Source organism: Ursus americanus, chromosome 5 (assembly GCF_024610735.1).
Source record: "Ursus americanus isolate L20-20 chromosome 5, mUrsAme1.1.p, whole genome shotgun sequence".
NCBI classification, from domain to species: Eukaryota; Metazoa; Chordata; class Mammalia; order Carnivora; family Ursidae; genus Ursus; species Ursus americanus.
In genome coordinates, this window is record NC_142131.1 from 77,291,640 (window position 1) to 77,315,642 (window position 24,003).

The 24,003-nt window shown below is 48.1% G+C and overlaps 1 protein-coding gene across 2 annotated transcripts; it reads right to left on the bottom strand.

Moving 5' to 3' along the window:
- Position 1: 1 nt before the first annotated feature.
- MRNIP (MRN complex interacting protein) lies at positions 2-23,389 on the bottom strand. Of its 2 annotated transcripts, XM_087862398.1 has the most exons (8): positions 23,217-23,389; positions 20,760-20,819; positions 16,815-16,864; positions 15,735-15,823; positions 11,659-11,734; positions 10,394-10,548; positions 9,648-9,735; positions 2-1,191 (listed from the first exon to the last, which is right to left on the bottom strand). In XM_087862398.1, exons 1-8 carry the CDS (start codon positions 23,305-23,307, stop codon positions 706-708), a joined length of 1,095 nt encoding a protein of 364 aa, XP_087718524.1. In that variant the 5' UTR covers positions 23,308-23,389; the 3' UTR covers positions 2-705. The 2 variants fall into 2 exon arrangements, with proteins under 2 accessions (XP_087718524.1, XP_045650949.1); XM_045794993.2 differs by lacking the exon at positions 16,815-16,864 and having other exon boundaries at positions 23,217-23,379.
- Positions 23,390-24,003: the final 614 nt, after the last annotated feature.

Here is a 24,003-nt window from a genome sequence, read left to right on the forward strand (position 1 = left end):
CTAATAGTAGGCTGACATATAGTTGATTTTCTTCTAGAAACCTGATCGGCTCCAAGTTTAGAGCGAGTACAGCCAACAGCCTGTCCGGTGGGGGAGGAGCGAGGACGGGAGGACAGGGCAGTCCAGGACTGGGCTTCTCGAATCCGTGAATGAGGAGGGGCTGAGCGAGAAGGGAGGCCGGTGCTTGCAGAATACTGCCTGTTCCATAACCACTCTAGTTCTCATGTTTCCAGACGTGCCCGTTGCTTTTACAGGAAGGAAACCCCTTTGTAACCATTCTGTGGCTATGTTGCAAACGATCTGTAATTAAACGGTATAAGCACTTTAATCAAAGATGTTACAGCCAGCGGTGACCTGACAGTTGTGTTTGTCCTTCTTGACAGTTTGCAGAAATCATCCCCGGTCCTTTTATTTTTTTTAAAGATTTTATTTGAGAGAGAACATGTGCGAGCAGGCGGGAGGGGCAGAGGGAGAAGCAGACCCCCCCGAGCAGGGAGCCTTTTGCGGGGCTTGGTCCCAGGACCCTGAGATCATGACCTGAACCAAAGGCAGACGCTTAAGTGGCTGAGCTGCCCAGGTGCGCCCCCCCCCCTGCCCAGTCCTATTTAAAAGCTAACTGGGGAGCCCCCTTGGCAGTGGCTGAGAGGTCCAGGGGAGAAGGGCTCATGGAATGCGTGTCCGTGTCGGCAACACTCTAGTTTCAGTTCACAGGTCGTCTTCAAAGTCCTCACCAGTTTTAAAGAGGTCACACAGTCGCACAAGTGGGGGCTCCTGTACCCCTGTGACCAGGGGCCTGCCCTTTGCCAGAGGACCAGTGTCCCGTGGCTGTCCGGGGGGCTTCATGCAGGACCGCTGGGACTCCGACTTGAGAGAGCGTGCGGGCCAGGGAAGCTTGGGTGCAGCGAGGAGCCTGCCGGGGCGCCCTTCCCTTGGGGTCTGGACGTGGAGGGTCCCCTGCTCAGCCAGTGCTGCCCCGGCTGGTTTGGGGTCCCTCTGTAGGGGTACCGGGGGCTCCACGTCCACATGTGGGCCATCTCCATGAGGCAGCAGGAATCGTTCCCACTTGGCAGACATGGCTCTGACCTGTGGGGCCGGACGTGGAGGATCCCCCTGAGGAAAAGAAAGCTCCCCGGTGCCCCAGTCCTTGTAGCTGCCGCCTTCTTTGACATTCCTGGCCAGGCCAGTGCGGTCCTGCAACAGAAATGAGAGAAGAGAACTGTGTCCTCTGTGCAGAACAAGTGCCCATGGCCCTGCAGGACCAAGGGACGGGAGGGAAGGGTCCCCACGCCCGCACTGCTTCCTCCTCTCCGCCTCGGGGCTCCCACACTTCTCGCTCTCTCTTCTGCCTTCTCAGTGGCTCTCGGGCCAGCAGGCTAGTGACCTGCCTTCATCTGGTAGTTTAGCAAAGCAGGGCAAATGGATGCCTCGCTTCTCCACCAGATCCCACGACCAGGCTTTCCAAAAGAGACTACTGCCACGGGGACCTTAGAATCAGGTGCCTGAGACCATCTGGAAAGGGGTGAAGACCTTCCATCCTGTTTGCTCATTGCCAGGCAGACGGGAAGGTATCTGCAGAACCGTGGGGAGGGGCTGAAGCTGTGGAAGTGGCCGCGCAGAGGACCCCAGGAGGAGGTGACTGCAGCCCTGGGGCCTGGCTTCTCCCTTCTCCCTCAGGAACCCCAGATCACCAGAACTGGGGTCTGAGTGCCTACGGAGGACGGCTCACACTGACAGGACCCTACGTCACGACCCCAGGGCGCTGTGGAGGAGGCTTGGGGTCCACTCTGCCCCCCGACCTGCCGTGACCACACTGACCCACTGCGCAGCCTGAGTTCCTCACACGTGCCTGTGAAAGACCACCCCGGGCCGGTGTGGCTGAAATGTTAACCTAGGGCCCGGCCATCAGCCACCACCGCTATTCCACGACTCGGAGACTCAGGGCTGCACAGCTATTAGAGGCCACATCAAAGTCGGACCTTTGCACTGCCATTTGAAGCTGGCCAGGCTGACCTTGGCCTTGGTGGGGATGGTGGTGACCAATGCCCAGCAGAGATCTCCGCCTGAGTGCCCGTGGCTGCTGTGACGGAATAAGTTTGAGCCTGCAGTCTGAGGCCTTGAATGTGCAGTGGGGTCTGGCGTGCTGGGTGCGTGGCCTCAGGAACGAGCAGCAGGGTGCGGGCGGTGCTGGGGGTGCAGGTGGGAGGAGCCTGAGCTTACCTCGGACCACGGACGCCCCAAAGCCCCCACCACACATACTGTAGCTGACCGAAGACGCCGTGCAGCCAGCAGGACAGACTGCACAGCTGGCTGTAGCACGGTCACACCAGAAAGGGCGGGTGTGGCGGGGGTGCGGTCAAGAACCAAACCCTTGGGGTGACTGGCCCCACACTGGGCACCCCCGGCCTTGGGGACCTGCACTGGGAAGACCAGTCCCTGTATCACATCAGGCTCTGAAAACCTGGGGCCTCACACACAGAGCTGGAGGGCAACGGGACATGAAGTCCCTGCCCTTAAAGAGCCAACACACTAGGTAGCCGGCCCAACACCGCATAGAAATAGCAGCCGGAAAAGGCACCTGGTATATATGTGAAGGTTTATCGACTAATTTTAGGATGTGCGCTGGCGGGGCAGGGAGCTGCTGGAGGCATCTCTGGGAACAAAAGTGTGGGGGCGCCATTTCACTTGCCCTCCCCCGGCCTGGACGAGCGGGGCTCACGGGAGCCAGTTCTGTCTCCACCTACCGTGCCAGCACCGTGCGCTCTGCGCTAGCACCCCTGCAGTCTCCTTCCACCCAACCTGCCCACCCTGGCAGGCACCCCTGCAGAGCGGATCCTGTCCTGGGGGTGGGGGCGGGGACCAGTGTGCCAGCCTGGCCTCTTGGCTAGCTAGGAAGGGGGCAAGCCTGGTGCTCTGGTGTCCCCACAGCTGTTGCAGTGGCTAACTGCGGGCTGGGCCAGGGGCCAGCCCTGCTTGTAAGAATCCATGGCGGTTGCAGCTGGGCCTCTAGGAAGTGCAGGGAGCAAACCACGCCCCGGGGACCGGCAGCAGGGAAAGCAGGGGTGGGGTACTGCCCATGGCGTCTGCAGCTCAGCCACAACAGGGGGGGTGCACATGGCTCACAGGGACACATCTAGACCCAACCCTGTGGCTCTGCTGACCATGGCGGATTATGCTACAGGGCAGCCAGGAACACTTCTCCATAAGTTCACTATTTGCAAAAGTAGGAGACAGGGCTGACCTACCTAATACATAGAAACAAACAGAATCAGACAAAATGAGAAGACAGAGAACCATGTCCCAAATGAAATAACAAGACAAAACTGCAGAAAAAGAGCTAAACAAAATGCAAATAAGCAATATGCTGGATAAAGAGTTCAAAGTAATGGTAAGAGATAAGTAAAAGATACTTGCTGAACTTGAGAGAGAAGTGGGTGAACTCGGTGAGACTGTCAACAAAGAGATAAAAATGATAAAAAATACATTAGAGGGAATCGGCACAGATTAGCGGATGTGGAAGAACCAATCAGCGACCTGGAAGACAGGGTAATGGAAAGCAAACACGCTGAACAGCAAAAAGAATAATAAAAAATGAGACTAGGTTAGAGGATCCCTAAGACATCAGCAAGCTTTGTAACACTCACATTATAGGGGTCCCAAAAGGACAGAAAATTTATCTGAAGAAACAACAGCTCTAAAAACCTCCCTAAGCTGGGGAAGGAAGCAGATATCCAGGACCAGGAGGCACAGAGAGCCCCAAACAGATGATTCCCATATAGGACAAATAATGAAGATGGCAAAATCAGAGAAAATCTGAAAAGCAACCAGAGAAAGCAAACATACACACGAGGGGAACGCCTTAAGGTTATATGCTGACTTTCAGCAGAAACTTTGCAGGCCAGAAGACAGTGGCATGACACAAAGTGCTGAAAGGAAAAACCCACAGTCAAGAATATTCTACCTGGTAAGACTATCATTTAGAACTGAAAAAGAGCTAAACAGTTTCCCAGACAAAATTCAAAGGAGTTCATCATCACTAAATCAACCTTGTAAGAAATGTTAAAGGAACTTCTTTAACTGGAAAGAAAAGTCCATAACTGGAAGAAAATTATGAAGGGAAAAAATCTGATAGGTAAAAGCAAACATATAGTAAAGGTAGGGGGTTAGTCACTTATGAACCCCTATGGAAATTAAAATGCAAAAGCAGTAAAATCAATTATGTCTACAAATATTAGTCAAGGCACACACACAAAGAAGATGTAAAATGTACCATCATATACATAAAACGTGGAGGGGGTGTAACAATTTATTGTTTTGAGAAAGTGTTTGAACGTAGGCAGCCATGAACTTTACATGGACTACTATACATAGAGCAGTTGTTCTCTATGAACCCAACGGTGACCACAGATCCAAAATCTATGATAGTTGCAAAACAACAACAACGACAACAACAACAACAAACCAGGACGCCTGGGTGACTCAGGTTAAGGGTCCAACTCTTGATTTTGGCTCAGGTTGTGATCCCAGGGTTGTGGGACTGAACCCCATGTTGGACTCCGCATTCAGCAGGGAGTCTGCTTGATATTCTCTCTCTCCTCCTCTCCCTCCACCCCTGCACACGCTCTAAAATAAATAAATAAAAATGCTAAAAACCCCCACCTATAACAGATGCACGAAGAGTAGAAAGGAACTTAAGCACAACGCTAATGAAAGGAACAGAGAAGAACTACAAAAACAACCAGGAACAACAAAATGGCGGTAAACACATACTACCAATAATGATTTTAAATTGACTGCTCCAATCAAAAGGTACGGGGTGACTGAATGGGTAAAAAAAAAACAAGACCCACCTATGTGCTGCCTACAAGACTCACTTCAGACCTGAAGACAGACTGAAAGGGAAGGGATAGGAAAAGATACACCATGTAAATGGAAGTGAAAAGAAAGCTGGGGTAGCAATACTTACATCAGAAAAAGTAGACTTTAAGACAAAGACTGTAACAAGAGACAAGGAAGGGCATTGCATAACGACAAAGGGATCAGTCCAACAAAAGGATGTAACAATTGTAAATATCTATGCACCCAACATAGGAGGAGCACCTAAACACATAAAGTAAATATTAACAGACCAAGAGGGAGAAGTTGACAGTAATACAGTAATTGTAGGGGACTTTCACACCTCACTTACATCAATGGACAGATTATCCACACAGAAAATCAATAAGGAAATAGTGGCTTTGAAGGACACATTAAACCAGATGTACTTAGCAGATGCACGCAGAACATTCCAGCAAAAAAAGCAGAATACGCATTCTTTTCAAGTACGCACAGAACTATTTCCAGGATAGATCACATGTTAGGTTACAAAACAAGTCTCAATGAATTAAAGAAGACTGACATCATATCAAACATCTTTTCCAACCACATTGTATGAAACAGAAATCAATTACAAGGAAAAAACTGGAAAAACCACAACCACATGGAGGCTAACAACATGTTACTAAACAACCAATGGGTCGACCAAGAAATCAAAGAGGAAAGCAAAACATACATGGAGGGAAATGAAAATGAAACACAATGGTTCAAAATCTTTGGGATGCAGGAAAAGCAGTTTTAGGAGGGAAGTTTATAGCAATACAGGCCTCCCACAAAAACAATAAAAATCTCGGGTGCCTGGGTGGCTGAGTCTGTTAAGTATCTGCCTTTGACTCAGGTCATGATCTCAGGGTCCTGGGATTGAGACCTGTGTCAGGCTCTCTGCTCGGTGGGGAGTCTGCTTCTCCCTCTCCCTCTGCCCCTGCTCATTTCTCTCTCTCTCTCTCTCTCTCTCTCAAATAAATAAATAAATAAATAAAATCTTAAGAAAAAAAAGAATAAAAATCTCAATCTAATCTTACCCTAAAGGAACTACAGAAAAAGAAGAAAGCCCAAAGTTAGTAAAAGAAAGGACTTAAAATTAATTAGAGCAGAAATAAAGGAAAAAGAGGGGCGCCTGGGTGGCTCAGTCGTTAAGCGTCTGCCTTTGGCTCAGGGCGTGATCCCGGAGTCCTGGGATCGAGCCCCACATCGGGCTCATCCACTGGAAGCCTGCTTCTTCCTCTCCTGTTCCCCCTGCCTGTGTTCCCTCTGTCACTGGCTGTCTCTCTCTCTGTCAAATAAATAAATAAAATCTTAAAAAACAAAAAAAGAGATAGAGGAAAAAGAGACTAAGAAAACAATTGGAAAGACAAGTGAAACCAAGACCTGGTTCTCTGAAAAGACAAAATTGGTAAATCTTCAGCTAGACTCATCAAGAAAACTCAAATACACAAGATCTGAAATGAAAGAGGAGAGGTAGCAACCATCACCACAGAAATACAAAGGACTGTAAGAGACTACTATGGAAAATTATATGCCAACAAACTGGACAGCCTGGAAGCATTACATTAATTCCTAGAAACACAATCTTTCAAAACCAAATCAGGAAGAAACAGAAAAATGTGAACAGATCAATTATTAGTAATGAAATAAAATTTGTAATAAAAAATTCCCAACAAACCAAAGTCCAGGACCAGAAGCCTTCACAGGTGAATTCTAGCAAACATTTAAAGACTTAGTACCTATTTTCTTCATGCTATTCCAAAAAATAGAAGAGGAAAGAAAATTTCTAAATTCATTCTATGAGCCTTCTATCAGCATTACCCTAATTCCAAAACCAGACAAAGGTGCTACAAAAAAGAAAACATACAACCAAAATCCCTGATGAACACAGACGCAAAAATCATCAACAAAATCTTAGTAAGCCAAATTTAGCGATACGTTAGAAGGCTCACTCACTACGATCAAGTAGGATTTATTCCAGGCGCACCAGCGTCGTTCAATATTCGCAAATCAATGTGACACATCACATCGACAGGATGAAGGATAAAAAGCATATAGTCGTCCCAACAGATGCGTAAAAAGCATCTGGCAAAATACAGCATCTATTCATGATAAAAAACTCTCAACAAAACGGGTTTAGAGGAAACATACTTCAACATAATAAAGGCCATATATGTCAAACCCACAGTTGATGCCATGCTAAATGGTGCAAAAGGGAAAGCTTTTCTCTAAGATCAGGAACGAGACAAGGCTGTCTACTCTCACTACTTTTATTCGATACAGCACTGGAAGTCCTATCACAGCAATCAGACAAGGCAAAGGAATAAACGGCATCCAAATTGGTAAGGAAGAAGTAAAACTGTCCCTATTTACAGGTGACGTGGTACTTTATATAGAAAACCCTGAGGACTCCACCTAAAAACTATTAGAACTGATAAATGATAAACTTCAGTAAAGTTACAAAATGAATATGTAGAAATCTGTTGTGTTTCTATACACTAATAACAAAATACCAAAAAAAAAAAAAAAAGAAAGAAAAGAAAGAAAAGGGATGCCTGCGTGACTCAGCCAGTTAAGCGCCTTTGGCTCAGGTCATGATCCTGGGGTCCTGGGACTGAGCCCCAGTGTCGGGCTCCCTGCTCAGCGGGGAGTCTGCTTCTCCCTCGCCCCATCCCTGCTCGTGCTCTCTCTCGCTATCTCCTCTCTCAAATAAATAAATAAAATCTTAAAAAAAAAAGAATAAAATTCTTAGGAATAAATTTAACCCAGGAGGTGAAAGGCCTGTACTCTGAAAACTGTAAGACACTGATGAAAGAAACTGAAGAGGACACAAATGGAAAGATAAACCATGCTCATGGATCGGAAGGATCACTACTGTTAACAGGTCCATACTACCCTAAGCGATCTATGAAATTCAGTGCAATCCACATGAAAATACCAATACTATTTTTCACAGAACTAGAATAAATAATCCTTAAATCTGTAAGGAATCCAAAAGGCCCTGAATAGCAAAAGCAAACTCAAGAAAGAAAAAATCTGTAGGTATAATCCCAGATTTCAAGATACACTACAAAGGCAGTATGGTACTGGCCCAAAAACAGACACACAGATCAATGGAACATAATAGAAAGTCCAGAAATAAACCCATGATTATATGGTCAGATAATCACGGACACAGGAGGAAAGAATATAAAATGGAGAAAAGATAGTCTCTTCAATGAAAGGTAGTGGGAAAACTGGACCATTTTCTTACACTATATGAAAAAATAAAATGGATTAAAGATCTAAATGTGAGACCTGAAACCATAAAAGTCCTAAAAGAAAACATAGCCAGTAAGCTACTGGACGTTGGCCTTACAACGTATTTATGGTTATGGCTCCTCAGGCAGGGGAAACAAAAGCAAAAATAAAATACTGAGAGGACATAAAAATACAAAGCTTTTGCCAGTGAAGGAAGCCGGTAACAAAATGAACAGACAATATACCGAATGGAAGAAGGTATTTACAAATGATGTATCTGAAAGGGGTTAATATCCTTAATATATAAGGAACTTACAATACAACTCAACACCAAACCCCCAAATAATCCAATTAAAAGACGGGCAGAGGACCCAAATATACATTATTCCAAAGAAGACATACCGATGGCTAACGGACACGAAAAGATGCTCAACGTCACTCATCATCAGGGAAATACACGTCAAAACCCCATCGAGATATCACCTCACACCTGTCAGAATGGGTAGTATCGAAGCGACAAGAAATAACAAGTATTGGGGAAGATGTGGAGAAAAGGGAACTTCCCCTCGTGCACTGTTGGGGGGAATGTAAATCGGTGCAGCCACTGTGGGAAAGTGTATGGAATTTCTTCAAAAAATTAAAAATAGCAATACCATATGATCCAGTAATTTCATGACTGGATGTTTACCCAAAGAAAGCAAAAATGCTAGTTTGAAAAGCTCTATGCAGCCCTATGTTTACTGCAGCGTTACTTACAATAGCCAAGGTATGGAAACGGCCCTCATGTCCACCGATGGGTGAGTGGAAAAAGAAGATGTGTTACATATCTACGTGACGGAGTATTACTCAGGCATAAAAAAGAACTCATAAATACAGAGAACTGGTGGCTGCCCAAGGGGAAGGGGATGAAGGGATGGACAAAACGGGTGAAGGGGATTAAGAGGTACAAACTCCCAGTGAAAAGTAAGTCAAAGAGATGAAAACTATAGCACAGGGAGTAGTCAATAACATTGTAAACCGTATGCTGACGGAGGACGGCTGCCACGGTGAGCACGGGTTCACGTGCTGAACTGCCAAATCACTGTGTGAAACTAACATGCCACCTGACACTAATCCACCACTGTATGTCAACCACACGTCACTATTAAACATAAAAAGAACAAGAGCAGATCCGAGATGAAGTCAGTGCCTCGGTGCGAAAGGAGTGAAGGTGGGTAAGCAAAGGCGAGGCCGGAACGGTTCCTCAGGAGTCCGGGGCAGGTCCCATGCGGGACAGTCTGACCAAGACCCGCCACGCCGTGTCGAGGGAACAGAGTGGTCCTGACTCAGAAAAGCCCTATTTGTCAACCCCGGTTGGTTCCAAGGCATCAAAGCGTCCTCTTGCCCAGGAGCTCCCATCACTGGGAGACTGGGCATGGCAGGGAAACGGTCAGGCCAAGGAAAGGGGTTGGCTTAAGTCAGAGCAGACGGCACACTCGGGTGGTAAACAATTCTACGCGTGTTTCATGGTTCCTGGGACCAGAAGAGAAACTCTGTCCTCAATCACTGACCTTCTGGGGCTCCAAGGTAACCTCAGAATCACCCAGGTTCTGGACCTCAGGGCTGTGTGGAGGCTGGACCGTGCTCTGGCTCCATGTCCTGGCGGAGAGAAAGCACTGTCAGGAATCCAGTCCTACCACCCCACAGGGTCCCGATCCTGACTTGGGGGTTGCCCCAGCACAGTTGGGACCTTGTCCTCCCATACAGCTTCCCACCTGGGTGACCGCTCAGCTTCTGCGCCACTGCCAACAGCAGGCTGCCTGACAACATCCAAGGCAGTCCATTTCTCCCAGAGCTTGTAGTTGCTAGAAAGTTCTTACCTGAATTGGAATCTACCTCCAAGTATCACTTGCCCTGTAGGGCCACCCTGGATCTAGAAAAGATAACGTCTCAGAAGACTCACTGAAGTGCAGAGTAAGTCTAGAGAAGAGACCTACAAAAGGTCAGGTCTTCCCTGCTGTAGGCTATGAGCTCCCAGCACCGCAAGCTTGTCTGGCCGCACTGCCCTTTGTGTGTTGTCACAGGAAGTGGGCACCCTAAAAGGTGCGCGTGCTGGCATCCTGCCCAACCCTGACCGCTGCATGGCAGCACCTGGCACCCGGCAAGGCCAAGGAGGGCTTGGTGGTGCTGGTACCTCCGGCTAGCGCCACCCTGGCTTCTCCCACGCTGCTGGCTGCCGGCGGCCGCTCACCACTCCCCCCTTCTGTGAGGCACCGTGCCGACCGGCTGATGGCTGGATGAGTGACTAGCTCGGCACCTTTTTCTAGGCAGGCCTGTGTTGAAGGGAGGCTCTGGCTTCTCTGTCCTGGACAAGGACGGTCTCTCGAAACACACTCCTCCTTCCATCCCCGGCTCTTTCGAGTCTCTTTCCAGATACCTCAGCCAGCGGCTCTCTGAGGACTGCGGTTTTTCCTATGGGATTGGGAAGTAAGTTTATTCTCCGGATCCACATCCGCCCTGGCACTAGGAAAGGCATATCATGGCGGGGGGGTAATGGGGAGACGGACGTCCTGAGGCATGCTGGGGACCTTGAACACTGGCACAGAGCTTGGGAAAGCTGCAGGACACGACTCATTAAGGAACTTTCCAGATGTCCACGCTCCCTGACCGAGGGGTTCCAAAGGAAGACAAAGGCACAAAGAGGCTCATCGAAGTGACATGAATCACAGCGAACACTCGCCGTAGCGAAAATCTGGAAATAATCTATGTGCCCGGTCATCATGGGATAAATATTGGTACCCCCACTATATTCTGTAGATACCGGGCATCAGTGCAAACTCCACAGCAAGGAAAAAAGGACGAGGGAAACTCCAGGGCGCCAACCGGGATTTCTCGTCATCGTGATGATGTAAGATGGAGTCCCGCAGCCGACAGAGCTGGAAGCACAGCACCAACTCTGCGAGAGCTGCTGTGTTGAAGGGGCGTACGTGCAGTGCTCCCGCTTATAATAAAAACACGATGGGCCAGCGGCAGAGGGAGGATGTTGCCAATGCGGTGCTGAGCAGAGGCGGGCAGCCTCTGACAGCTGTTATGCTCCCCCGTCCCTCGCAGGACACAGTGTTCCACGGACCCACGGTGTCACCGCCTCAGTCGCTCAAGCTCTGACACACACGCCCACCCAACACGGTCTGAGCACCTCCTTCACTAGGCACTGGGGCAGAATGCTGGATGGGAGCCCCGCCGGGAGGCTCAGTCTGGAGAAAGGGAACGCGAAAGCCAGGGACTCGGGAACAGCATCTCTTTCCCAGCCGAGCTGTGCCCAGAGTGCCACGGGGCCAAGGGGAGACACGGGAGGACGTAAAGTTCCAGCCAAGTTCAGAGGAGTTCTCCGGGCCAGAGACAACGCCCTTTTCAGAGTCCTGTAATCATCGCTACACACGGCTGTCCCCACCCTCACGAAATGGGTGGGTTTACTCCTTTTTGTGTTCCCTGCAGCTTTAAGCCAAGTGTCTGTTATCGATAGCATTTGCTGCACAAAAGACCAACAAATGAGTAAACGGAACTCCCCCGGGACACACTTACCTGCACACTCTCACGCTCAGCCTGCCCGGGCCCTGCATTCTCCTCTTCACCAAGGGGTACAGGTTCTTCCAGAGACCTTAGTGAAAGATTGCACAGGTGTCCTGAGTGAAATGACCAGGGAGACGGAGGGCAAGGAGATGGGGACAGCGGGATGTGAATACTTGACAACGGATACCAAGGACTGCTCTAGGGATCTCAGGATCTTATGTCTGTTGTTGTGCTGTAACCGATGATCTAACGGTTCAGAAGGGCCTGGGTTGGGGGGGACCATTTGCTCTTCAGATTGCGGCTGGTCGAGCCGTCCATCAACAGGAAGGGTGACACAGGGCAGAAGGGGCCGACTCTTAACCTAGACAGACCCGTGTTTGCATCCTGGCTTTGCCAATGACTGGCTGTCACAGTGTGACTTTGGGATCATCACTGTACCCCAATTCCCTCATCCACAAGTGGGGACAAGACAGCGTGGGTGACTATGAAGATGAAAGAGACATGTGCCCGTGCCTTGCTGAGATACAGATAGAGTAATGTCAGCGGAAGCCTCGTAGCACAGGGTCCCTCCCGTCGGCCACGGCGAGGTCTCCACTGCACAGAGTTAAATCCTCAGAGTTCTACCTCAACCCTTACGAGAGAGGAGAGGCATTGTGCATGTCACAGTGACTTCCGCCAGCCTCCCAGGCGCAGCAGGGCTCTCTCACCACATGAACAAGAACCAGGGCCTCCATGGCCTCCAAGGGGACTGACTGGCCGTGAGAGCACTTACTGTGCCAGAGCAGGAGGCTGGAGCAAATCCAGGCCCACCCGCGTCGGCCAGCGTGGTTATATCGCACCATCAAACGGGACCTCGCTCTACTGAGCTACCGAATGTGGGCGTCCACACTTCAGTTTCTTCATCTGTACGTAGAGGTCAATGATCCTCACAGGGCGATGACAAAGAGGCAACGAGAGCACGCACGTGCAACACCTACCCAGCCCCACGGCTGATAACCCAGCGTTCACCTGAGCGGTGTCCTACCAGCTACTGGCCAGAACTCCGCTCACCTTTCTGATTCACGAGCCCAGCTCCATCAATAAAGGACAGCTCTCGGGGCGCCTGGGTGGCACAGTGGTTAAGCGTCTGCCTTCGGCTCAGGGCGTGATCCCGGCGATCTGGGATCGAGCCCCACATCAGGCTCTTCCGCTATGAGCCTGCTTCTTCCTCTCCCACTCCCCCTGCTTGTGTTCCCTCTCTCGCTGGTTGTCTCTATCTCTGTCGAATAAATAAATAAAATCTTTAAAAAAAAAATAAATAAAGGACAGCTCTCAACAGTCTGAAGATACCAGCCTGTCTTCTTGCTTTAAAGTTCTGCTGTTCCTTTGTAGGCGATCTCTCTTCTCTCCAGTTACTTTTCAGCTCTTCCCTTTGTCTTCTGTGTTCTGATTTCAGTACGTTACTGTGTCTGAGGGCGGGTTTTTTTTTTAACCTCAAAAATTAAGGTATGACATATGCTAAAATTTCAGTGTATAGTTAGATGAGCTTTGATGAATTTTATCTTTGAATCTATCATCCAATCAAGATCTAGAAAAAATTTGTTTATTTTTTTAAAGATTTTATTTATTTATTTGAATGAGCGAGAGAGAGCAGAGGGAGAGTGAGTGAAGCTGACTCCCCGCTGAGCAGAGAGCCCGATGTGGGACTCGATCCCAGGACCCTGAGATCATGACCTGAGCCAAAGGCAGATGCCCAACCAACTGAGCCACCCAGGCACCCTAGAAAAAAATTTTTAATTAAAATCAAATGGACAGTTTTTGTCACCCCCTAAAGTTCTCATATGTGCCTTTAGAAGCAATTCTCCTTTCCCCCAGAAAACCACTGGTCCCTACAGCATGGCGTCGTTTGTGTCTGGTTGCTCTCACTTAGCAATGTTTTTGAGATCTGCCCGTGTTGTTTTGAATGCTGAAGCATCCCACTGCATGAACAAACTGCAACTTGTTCATCCATTTACCTTCTGATTTATCTATACATCTAGCCTTTCACCAGTGCCGCACTGTCTCTATTACTGCAGCATTACAGTCGGTCTTGAAACCAGGCGGTGGGAGTCCTCGTGCTCCGTTCTTATCAAAATTGTCCTGGTAATTCTAGGTACCTGCATTTCTGTATAAATTTTAGGATGTCTGTCAATTTCTACAAAAAAAAAAAAAAAAAGCCCACTGGAATTTGGATTTGGATTAGGTTGTCTCTACCAACTCATGATGCTGAGTTTTCCAATCCGTGAACATATCGTATCTCTTCATTAATTTAGCCCTTCTTTAATTTCTCTCAGCAATGTTTTGCTGTTTTTACTGAATAGATCTGTACACTTTTTGTTATATTCATCCCTAAGTATCTAATTTTTTGATGCTGTTCTCAATGGTATTTGATTTAAAAAATCATTTTCCAATTGCTCAAGTGTTTATATAGAAATAATTTAATTTTGTATGTTGACTTTTTAGAATTTATTTATTTATATGAGGAAGAGAGAGAAAGTGCACAAGTGGGGGGAGGGGCAGAGGGAGTGGGGCAGGGAGAAGCAGACTCCCCACTGAGCGTAGAGCCCTTCACACAGCTTGATCCCAGGACCCCAAGATCACGACCTGAGCTGAAGTTAAATGCTTAACCAACTGAGCCACCCATGAAACCCTGTATCTTGACCTTGTATCCTTGTGACCGTGGTAAAATATTAGCTCTAGTAGCCTTTGTAGAGGTTCCTCAGAATTTCCTATATATACAATCACGTTGTTTGCAAATAAACTAATGACTTTGTCCAGTTTGAGATTTACTGTTTCCTAAGTCTAAGAATGTAAGCCTTTGATTCTGGAAAATGCTCTTCAAATACTGCCTTTGCCCCACTTTCTTTATTCTCTCTTGTTGGAACTCTTCCCTGTAGCTTCCATGTTTCTCAACTCACATTTTCCATCTTTTTATTTTTGTGTTGCATTGTGAATACTTTCTTCATATTTAACTTCCACTTCATTGATTCTCTCTTCAGCTACATTTAATGCTTAACCTGCCCACTGAATTTTTAATTTCAATGATTATACTTTTCATTTCTATAAACTCTTTTTGGTTCTTTGTCAAACCTACTTGGTCATTTTAAAAAGTCCTTTGGATCCTTTTTTTTTTTGCACTCTACCCGCAACGTGGGGCTTGAATTCATGACCCTGAGATCAACAATTGCATGCTCTACTGACTGAGCCAGCCAGGTGGCCTGAAGTCCTTTGCATTTTAGATTATCAACCCTTTTATCTCCTTAAATGTATTAAACATACATTCTGTATTCTGAAGTCTTTGTGTGTCTCACTTTTCTGTCGGTTGTTTCTGTTGTCTTTTGCTCAGGGTGATGTATCTCCTTGAGTGTTTAATGGTTTTTAACTGAGTATACGTTTCTTGGAACTTTATCTGTGGAAATTCTTTCAGGCCTGGGTTGAAGGTGTATGCTTCAGAGAAGCTGCATTTACCTCTGCTTCCCTGGACAATTTAAAAATAAATTCTCAGCTTGAGGCTTTTCACACAGTGCACGTAAAAGGCTGAAAAGCCATGTGCCAGCTTTCTTGTGTTTATAAAACCCTAGAGAGATAGTTCCCTTCCTCAGCCAATGCCAAGGTCGACACGCTCTCTGTGGCAGAGAGGGTGCATTTCTAGTTCATTTGTTCATCCATTGAGGATGTAGTATTTTGGGGACTCAGCTTTATGTGGTGGTCTCCTACTGACCCTCCCAGACTGAACAGGCCCTCAGCCTTGTCTCTGTCTCCCGCGCCCCTCCCAGACATCTAAACAGAAGCTCCACAGCACTAGGCTTCAATGACCTCAGCAGCCCAGGTACTTACTTCTGGATTTTGGCTTCTGCTTTATTTTTGATGATATTCATTTACTTCCTTCTCATCTCATCAGTGTACTCAAAACACTAGTTAACATTTTTAGTTATTTTCAATGGGAAGACCATTCAGGGGAACTAATCACCATACGGAAATCGAAGGGATTTCTCCATCTTATACCACTAACCGCTCCAGGTGAACACAGGGCAGGATAAGATAACCATGCCCTTCTCAAACAACTATACCTGAGTGACATCTCTGAAATCTGTCCCTGCAGCAGATTTAATTTTTGGACGTGGCGTCTACAGTCAGCACCAGAGCCCTCACCGTAAGTCTGAAAAACACACAAAAAATAGTAAGTTTAAAAAGTGTTGACAGAATGCTGATTAACAGATCCATTAGTGCTCTACCTCAGGAAGGGGAAAGCTGTACTTTGAAAGGCCCAGAAGCACCATGTAGAAATCCTGATGACCAACCACCGTTTCTGGAGTAATTTATTTACAAACTAACAGTCCCAGGAACGAACAGTTCTGGGCTGTCTGGCTGTCCTTCTAGCACTCAGAACTCTGCGTATCAAAGACAAACCCAGCCCCAAACCCCGCACTAAATGCTTAATGAACCTGAATAAGAAATTTGGAAGAGAAGTAACAGGAACCACCAATGAACACACAATATGATACTTAGTATTCACCGATAATCAAAGGAACATAAAATAAAATGAAGTACTCTTTTTTTTTCCACTTAGCAATCATTTGTTTAACAATATTTACGGAGCAACTTATTATGTGCCAGGCCCCTGGACTAGGTAAGGACAATACAACACAGGAGTGGACAAAAATCACTGTCATTGCCGAGCGTATATTCTAGTGAGAGGAGACAGACAATAAACATGTGAGTCAACTATGTAGCCAACAGATGATGAGATGCACCACCCAGAAAAATAAGGCAATGAAAGGGGTAGAGTGGGGACAGAGTAGACAATTTTTATAGGGTTTTCAGGGAATAGATCACTAAGGTGACATTTGAGCACAAAATACGAAGATATGAGGGCCAAAGCCATGTAGATACCTCAGGGAAAGCATTCGGCAGAAGCAATGAAATGGACATGAGAGCAAGGACTCTGAGCCTGGCACTTTGGAGGAACCGTAAGGAGGCCACATAGCTAGAGCTGAGTGGTCTGGGGGAAAACGGTAGGAGATGAGGTTTGAGAGTAGTCCCTACCGCAGGCAAAGTTCAGCCTCATGGGCATGAGACCTGTTCTGCTGTTGTCATCTTGAAAACATTGTTTTGGTTTATTTTTTATTTGGAATTCTTAATAATCTTACCTTTGAGCTTGTGTTGTATAAGGGAAGTCTGGTGGGACAATGGATCGCGTCTGTAAGCAGAGATACACACACTATATATGTCCATTGTTCCTTGTTGCACCATTGGCATACGGCACGCTCAATGACCCAGGAGCACGGGATTCCAGTGGACTCACAACAAACACGTGGGAGTGTTCACTGAGAGTCCGAGTGTAGATGTGTTTGCTCTCTATGCTGGAGTATGTGGGGACACCCACAGCCTGAGAGGCCAGGCTTTCCGCTGGAACAAGAACTTGCTTCCGATGCAGATAAAAGGCAAGGGTGTTCTAAACATACATGAACAACCAAGGAACCCTATCATATCTTTTTTTATTCCTATTACTTGCCTCGAACAGCGGGTCACTTATGCTGAAAATGATGACATGGAAGGAAAAGGCAAGACAGGGAGACCCTTGTTCCTTTCCCTCTCAGTCCTTCTTATGCATCAGGGAGCTGATGGGCAAGAGCGTGGGGAGAATGTGGGCATATTAGTAAGCGGAGAAAACAGCTGAATTAATTTTTGGAGCGTTTCCACTGTTCCGGTAACAATGACATACGTAGGCATGTTTGAGCTCCAAATACAAGCAGGGCAATTTGGACGATCCTGCATACATAGTAAACGCTGTTATATTATCCTGCATATGGACTAAATGCTGTTTATGTTTTGAACTGGTGTTGCACTATACCAATGGTAGAATTCACGCTAATGATTTAAAATACTGGTTTTTCTTAACTTAGGAAGACATTCCACAGTAAATAAACAACATTATGAGGAGTCAAGAGAGACCAGGGAAGAAAGGAAAAGCTTAATATTTTAGTACCTTTCACAGCTTTTTCCCCTGCTTTTGAACAAGGGGCCTCCCATTTCCATTTCGTACCAGGCACACTTGGCCCTGTCTGTAGGACCAAGGGATTTTGCTCTAACCTGGAAGGCTGGGGAGAGTGGCTTGGCCCCGCACACAGTTTAGCAGGACCTCAGGCTGTGGTGCTGAGGGCAGGCTGTCCGGCAGCAACTGGGGGGCTGGCAGGAAGTTGCTGCAAACAGCGGTGTGGCTCAGACCACTGTAGTAACACGTGGTCAGTCGGGGTGCATCCTCAAAGCAGAGTGGACAAAATTTGCTGATGGACTGGATGAAGAGTGTTTAAGAAAAAAAAAAAAAGAGGAGTCACGGATGACTTCCAGGTTTTTAGCCCAAACAACTAACAAGGGACTTGGCACGTACGCGATGGGGAGGACTGCGGGACAGCAGCTGGGCGGGGGGGCGAGGCCTTCTGTTTGGAAAGGGGGTTTCTGGATGCCTGTCAGAGAACCAGTAGAGAGCTGAAGGGGCGGTTCAGGGCTGGGCTTGGGGTCTGAGACAGACATCCCAGAACTGTCAGATCATCTCCTCTCAGACCACTAAGGGAGCGAGGCCAACAAACTGAGTACCAGAGCAATTCTCACGTTTAGAAGTTGGCGAGATGGGAAAAAGCTAGCCAAGAGGACTGAAACACAGCCAGAGAGACAGCAGGGGAACTAGGAGTGGGATGCCTGGAAGTCCAAGTGAACACAGCGTTTGAGGGGGAGGAAAGGACAAACTGTGACAGACGCTGCCAATAGGTCAAGTCCCTGGAGGACTGAGAACTCACTACTGTTTTTAGCAAATGGAGAGCACCGATGACTTTGACAGGAGCCATTTTACTGCACTGTGGGGAATAAAAGCCCAGCTGGGGCAAGTTCAAGTGAGAACGGGAGAGAGGAACTGAAGAATGGAATGGCAAAGCTCTGCAACACGTTACTCGACATCTGGCATAAATGGCAGGGTGTATGCTCGCCAGCACGGCGGGGACCACAGCCGAATGCTAAAATCCTCCTCCCCTCATCGGCACAAACTGGACGACATTTTCTAGACTTCCTTGCAGTCAGGGGTGGCCATGAGATTAGGTTCTTTCTAGTGAGATGTGAGCCCCGTGCAGGCCCGACCCCTAAAAGCCTCCTGTGTCGCTCCTTCGGGCTCTTGCCCTTCGGTGGCTGCAGGCAGCAGGAGACAGGCTTCGGGGAGTAAGAGACCCTGGAGATGAAGGGGTCTGGGTCCCTGAATGATCGCACCAAGGACGGCTGCCCTGTTGATCTCAATCCCTCCCAGGGCTGTTTCAAGAGCAAGAGAGACAGCTTCTATTGTGTGATGCTATCACCGTTTTGTTTCGTTTTGTCTACTTCTCACTGTGGCCTCATCTACCATAAGCCATGGACCACTGCACCTGCACGGAGGCAAGAGAGGAAGGCAGCGCCCCCTCCAGGAGAATTTAGAAACACATGCTGACACTGAAAACAAGCGGCAGTCACTAGCTCATGAGCCAGCATCCTGTCTTCAGAGACCCAATCTCGGGGTGGGCTTCAGCAGCTATGATTGTCCCTACTCCCACCATCCCAGCTGGCTCGACCAGACGTGGACATCTGGGTCAACGGGGCCAATCAGATCGCTTCTCCCAGTTTATTAATTGGGACTCAGCGACTCTAGCTGGCTTGAAGTGAGAGTCTGTGGTCTGTGAATGGAGTATATCACTGTGAACTATCTGGGGAGAGAGAGGAGGGAAAGGACAGGAGGCAGGGAGAGGGGAAGGAAGATGTAGCGAGAAGCTGGGTGCAGGGAAGAGAAGGGCGGGAAAAGATGAAGCCTGCATTGTCTGCAGCTCTGCAGTTCTCGGGGCTGGTCCTCCAAGGGCTCGGGGATAAAACTCCTCCCTTGCATTCCCCAAGATACCCCATTACCTTGCCAGTATATATTTTTTTAAATTTTACTGAAGCCATTCTGAAGTGTTTTTTTTTTTCTTCTATTTTCAACTAAAGGAACCTTGGTCAAAAGATATCCTTTGAAATAGCAATTTAACTTCTAGAAATTTGTCCTAAGGAAATAATTGGTCTAGTGAAGAAAGAGGTCTTTGTAGGAAGCTTCACTGCAGAGTTATTTGTAACAGTGAAAACGGAAACCAACCTAGATGCCAATCACTGTGGGACTGGTCATTTCCTCATTCAACAAATAGGTACTGAGGGAGCACCTTCTGTGCCAGGTACCGTGCTAGGCGAGCGGCTGTATCGGTAAGCAAAACAGGCAAGGCTTCTGCTCTCGTGGGTCTTCCGTGAGATACACTCACATAAACACACTCGATGTAACACCTAAACCAGGATAATGAGAAGAGCAGGGGGAAGCCCCAACAGTGAGCACAGAGGCCATCAGACTGCAGCACGTCTGGACTGTTTCAAGGTCTGAAAGGAAAGGCCTTATGGCTGAAGGAGGAGAACGAGGAGCTGAGGCGGGAGAGGTGGGATCAAGGGCCACAGCAGGTGAACGGGGGCTCAGCGAGGCAAAGGGTACAGGACAGCTTGTGGTAGTAAAGAGATGAGGTGGGGCAACATGTCTCCACCTGAAAAGAACGATAGCTTTTCCCCTGAGCTTCCGTCAGTCCACACTCTGTCCCGAGCGTCTCCTGATGGCCTCACTCGCCCACACGCTGCATGCACCAACACACGCCCACCCGGCTGGGTCTGACCGCCTGCAGCTCCTGACAGGCCCTGCATTTTCCTTGCATTTGCTCACTCTAGTTTTAAGTGACCCGTGTATGCGCATCCGTTTCTCTTCCACGGGAGCAGATCTGTGAGGGCAAGAACGACAAAGCTTTGCCTTCCCTTGTTTCTCCTGGGCCGGCACACAGAAAGTACTCAATAAATACTTGCAGGCTGAATAAACAACGAAGGAACCTTCTGAGGCACCGCTCCAACCTTTTCACTTCCTGAAGGAACAGGAACCCAGGGAGCAGACGTTCTAGATCTAGGGAACTTGGTCCCAATACTGGAATGCCGGGACTCCACAGAAACACGCTTCTGCAGGGCTGGGTCCCACCTGCTGTCTGGCATGGCTATTAGACGCCCTGTTTCCCAGGACTCACCCGCAAAAATGACTGCTTCTCTCCACAAGCTTTGCACGTCCACTTGAGACTCTTTTTCTCCTACAGTGAAACATTCCAGAAATCTGGCTTAGATGATTATTTAAAACACGTGGAACTGAATCAAAAATAATGATTTTAAAAGACCAATGGAGAAGAATAAAAGTCTAAAAACAAACCAACATATATGTAAAAAAGCCAGTATGTTATAATGGTGGCATTTTAGGAGGGAAAAACAGACTATTTAATAAATGGTGCTGGGAAAACTGGCTGTCCATATGAAACAAAGTAGATCACTACTACTTCCACAACATTTCATTTCAATTCTTGATAAATCTAACTGGATGGGTTCTCTCTTAACGTGATAAAATACCTTACGTTCAGCTCCAAAACTGGAAAATCACTACCAGCACTCCCATGAAAATCAAGAACAAGCCAAAAATCCCCATTACTACTCAACCATTGTTATTTTTCTGCCAATGGAATTGGAAAAGAAAAAGCAGTAAGAGGTATGAAAACTGGAGAGGAGGAAAAAAATTATTGTTATTTACAGATTTTTTTTTTTTTTTAAGATTTTATTTATTTACTTGACAGAGAGAGACAGCCAGCGAGAGAGGGAACACAAGCAGGGGGAGCGGGAGAGGAAGAAGCAGGCTCATAGCGGAGGAGCCTGATGTGGGACTCGATTCCAGATCGCCGGGATCACACCCTGAGCGAAGGCAGACGCTTAACGACTGCGCCACCCAGGCGCCCCTACAGATATTTTTTTTTTACCTGAAAAGTCAAGAAAATCAAATGAAAAACTACTAAAAACAGTAAGACAATCTAATATAGAGGGGCTGAGTACAAAGTTAATATAGCTTCAAAAGTTAATGGAGCCTTTATATAAGCAAGTATCTAGTTAGAGAAGGTAATGGAACAGTCCATTTATAACAGCAACAAAGAAAGTTTTATCAAGGGACACCAAAAATGGAATGAAGTAACATGCTTAACATCAGAAAGGTGCCTGGGTTGATTTATCAAAATTAATATGAGTATGATCCTAATACAAAAACCATCAAGTTTTTTTGGTGAAGAACCCAAAAGGATTCTAAGGAGCACAAGCAGCACCTACTACAAATTTCTGCGGGCATACCCTACGAATCAGCAATTCTAATTCCCTAGAATCTATCTTCAAACACCATAAAAATACTGCTTTATATGGGTACGTCTGCAAGTAAGAAATGCACTTAAAAAAAAAAGGTCTGGAAGGACACACAGTAACTGGCTAGCTCTGGGGGTCTGGAGTCTGGAGAGGGACTATATGGGATAACAGGATCTTTGCAATCAGACAGCCTTGGATCTGCCATTTATTAGACAGACCCCTTGACTTCTCTGGATTTCTGTATTCTCATCTCTGTAAAATGAGAATGATAGATACCTAATCCGGAGATTGTTGAAATTAAATGGGATGTGTGAAATTGTCACATCTGTAATTACTGTTAACTCTTTTCTCCTTTCAGTTTCAAATCACTTTTCACAGCTGAAAATGACCGTGAGAGTGCACACTACATTACATCTGTGTAATAATTTAAAAATGGAAATGATTTCCATTTAATCTCAACTCCTAAAGCACAGTCCAAAAAGTGAAGTAAGTAAAAACAATTTCTGAGCCCCCAAATAGCCCTTAGGGTCTCAGCAAGCTTACAGGGGTATACTCAGCATCTGACTTTTAAACATTCATTTTGAAGAAGTTTCATGTTATCTTTTTCAGGGCACAGCAGATTAGCAGGTAACTGGGGGGGGGGGGCGGGGAGAGAGAACTGTCAGAAGTAGATACGTTCCACGGCAGTGTTAGGTGACATCAAGCAGGAAGATGACATGCAATCCAGGAAAAAACAGGTTAAGTGACATCCCCTATCTTGCATCCTGAAAGTCAGAGAAGCTGTACGTTTTGGAAATACCGATTATCCTGTTTAAAACACTCCACACACGGGTTGTTTACCGTCTGGGGAACAGTCCCTCATCACGCGGATGGAGACAGCACACAGCGAAGGGGGTGGACAGCAAGGCACGCCCAGTCGTGTCTCAGTTTTAAAAACTGTCATCTCCCTAGTAGTTAAATTAAGAAAGAGCCACTTGGGGAGAGGCTATCCTCAACCTGCTTTTCCCAACTATCTGCAAGAAGTCACGAGGCCGCCTCCGCAGAAACCATTCCCCCTGGTTTCTACGAATCTTGTAACCACCATGCCAAAAACTTTTAAAAAGCCCAGAACGACGTTATGAAGAGATATCAAAACCCAGTCCTCCGGGCCAGTCAACGTCACGAGTCCGGGCGTCAAGGAGACCCAAGCAACCGCACGAGACGGCGCCCGCGCCTGCGGGCAAAGCACGGGGAGGAGCCCCGGCCTCCCGCGGCCCCGCCAAGTCCTGCCCGCACTCCCCGCGCCCCGAGGAGGGGGAGGCCGGTGCCCACCCCACCTGGTGAGCCTGGAAGAGGCGACAACTGCAGCACCTCAGCACCCGAAACCGCTGAGGGGGCGCCATTGCGGGCGCCGTCACCGCTGCGCATGCGCCCGGTACTCTTGTCCGCCCGGGCTTCGTCTCCCGCGTGCGTTCAGGGTCCTCTAGACGCCGGCGCCGCCGCCGCGCGTGCGCGTGCGCTCTGCGCTTCAGCCCGCCCCAGCTCCGCCCCCCCAACGCGTTCCAGCTTCTCTAGTCCGCCGAGCCTCTCGGCGGTCAGCTGGGGTTCCTGTGACGGCGGGTTCAGGCCCTCGGCCTGCAGCCGGGTCGGGCGTTGTTTGGGGTTTGCGTCAGCTAGGTCTCCGACTCGCGGTCTGGACCGGGCCGGCGCCGGTCTTTTTCTAAGCCCGCGTCTCCGCTGGGGCTCGCTGGGAAGATGGAAGTTGCAAGGGCAGGGCCTCCAGCCGTTGCTCCCGGTGCGGCCAAAAGGCTGCTGCTTCTAGTCGCAGACAGGGAGCGGGAGGGCTCCTCCCCGCTCCGGCGGAGCCCCTGGGGCTCCGGGCTTGGAGTTTGCGGGGCCTCTGGGCGGAGGGGCCCTTTAGTAACCTGTGAGCCTGATCCCCGAGGGCTGCGGAACCGGGGATCCCGGGAGGGTGGCTCCCCAGCCCCACGCTTCCCGGAGAGCGAGGCGGAGACGGGAAGCTGCTGTGAAAGAAACCAGCCCCTCCTGCAGCCCCCGCCCCCCGAGAAAGCCCCACCGCGACCCACTCTGGAAGGTGGAGGGGCAGGACCCCTTCTGTCCCAG

What these genes read in the sequence shown, in the direction of transcription:
- MRNIP (XM_087862398.1), bottom strand. Translation starts at nt 23,307, where the DNA reads ATGCGCAGCGGTGACGGCGCCCGCAATGGCGCCCCCTCAGCGGTTTCG. An exon ending in ATTTCAGAGATGTCACTCAG is followed by an intron (nt 11,735 to 15,734) that starts GTATAGTTGTTT and finishes TCTTTCACTAAG; the next exon opens with GTCTCTGGAAGAACCTGTAC. An exon ending in ACAGGCCTGCCTAGAAAAAG is followed by an intron (nt 9,736 to 10,393) that starts GTGCCGAGCTAG and finishes TCTCTCCGCCAG; the next exon opens with GACATGGAGCCAGAGCACGG.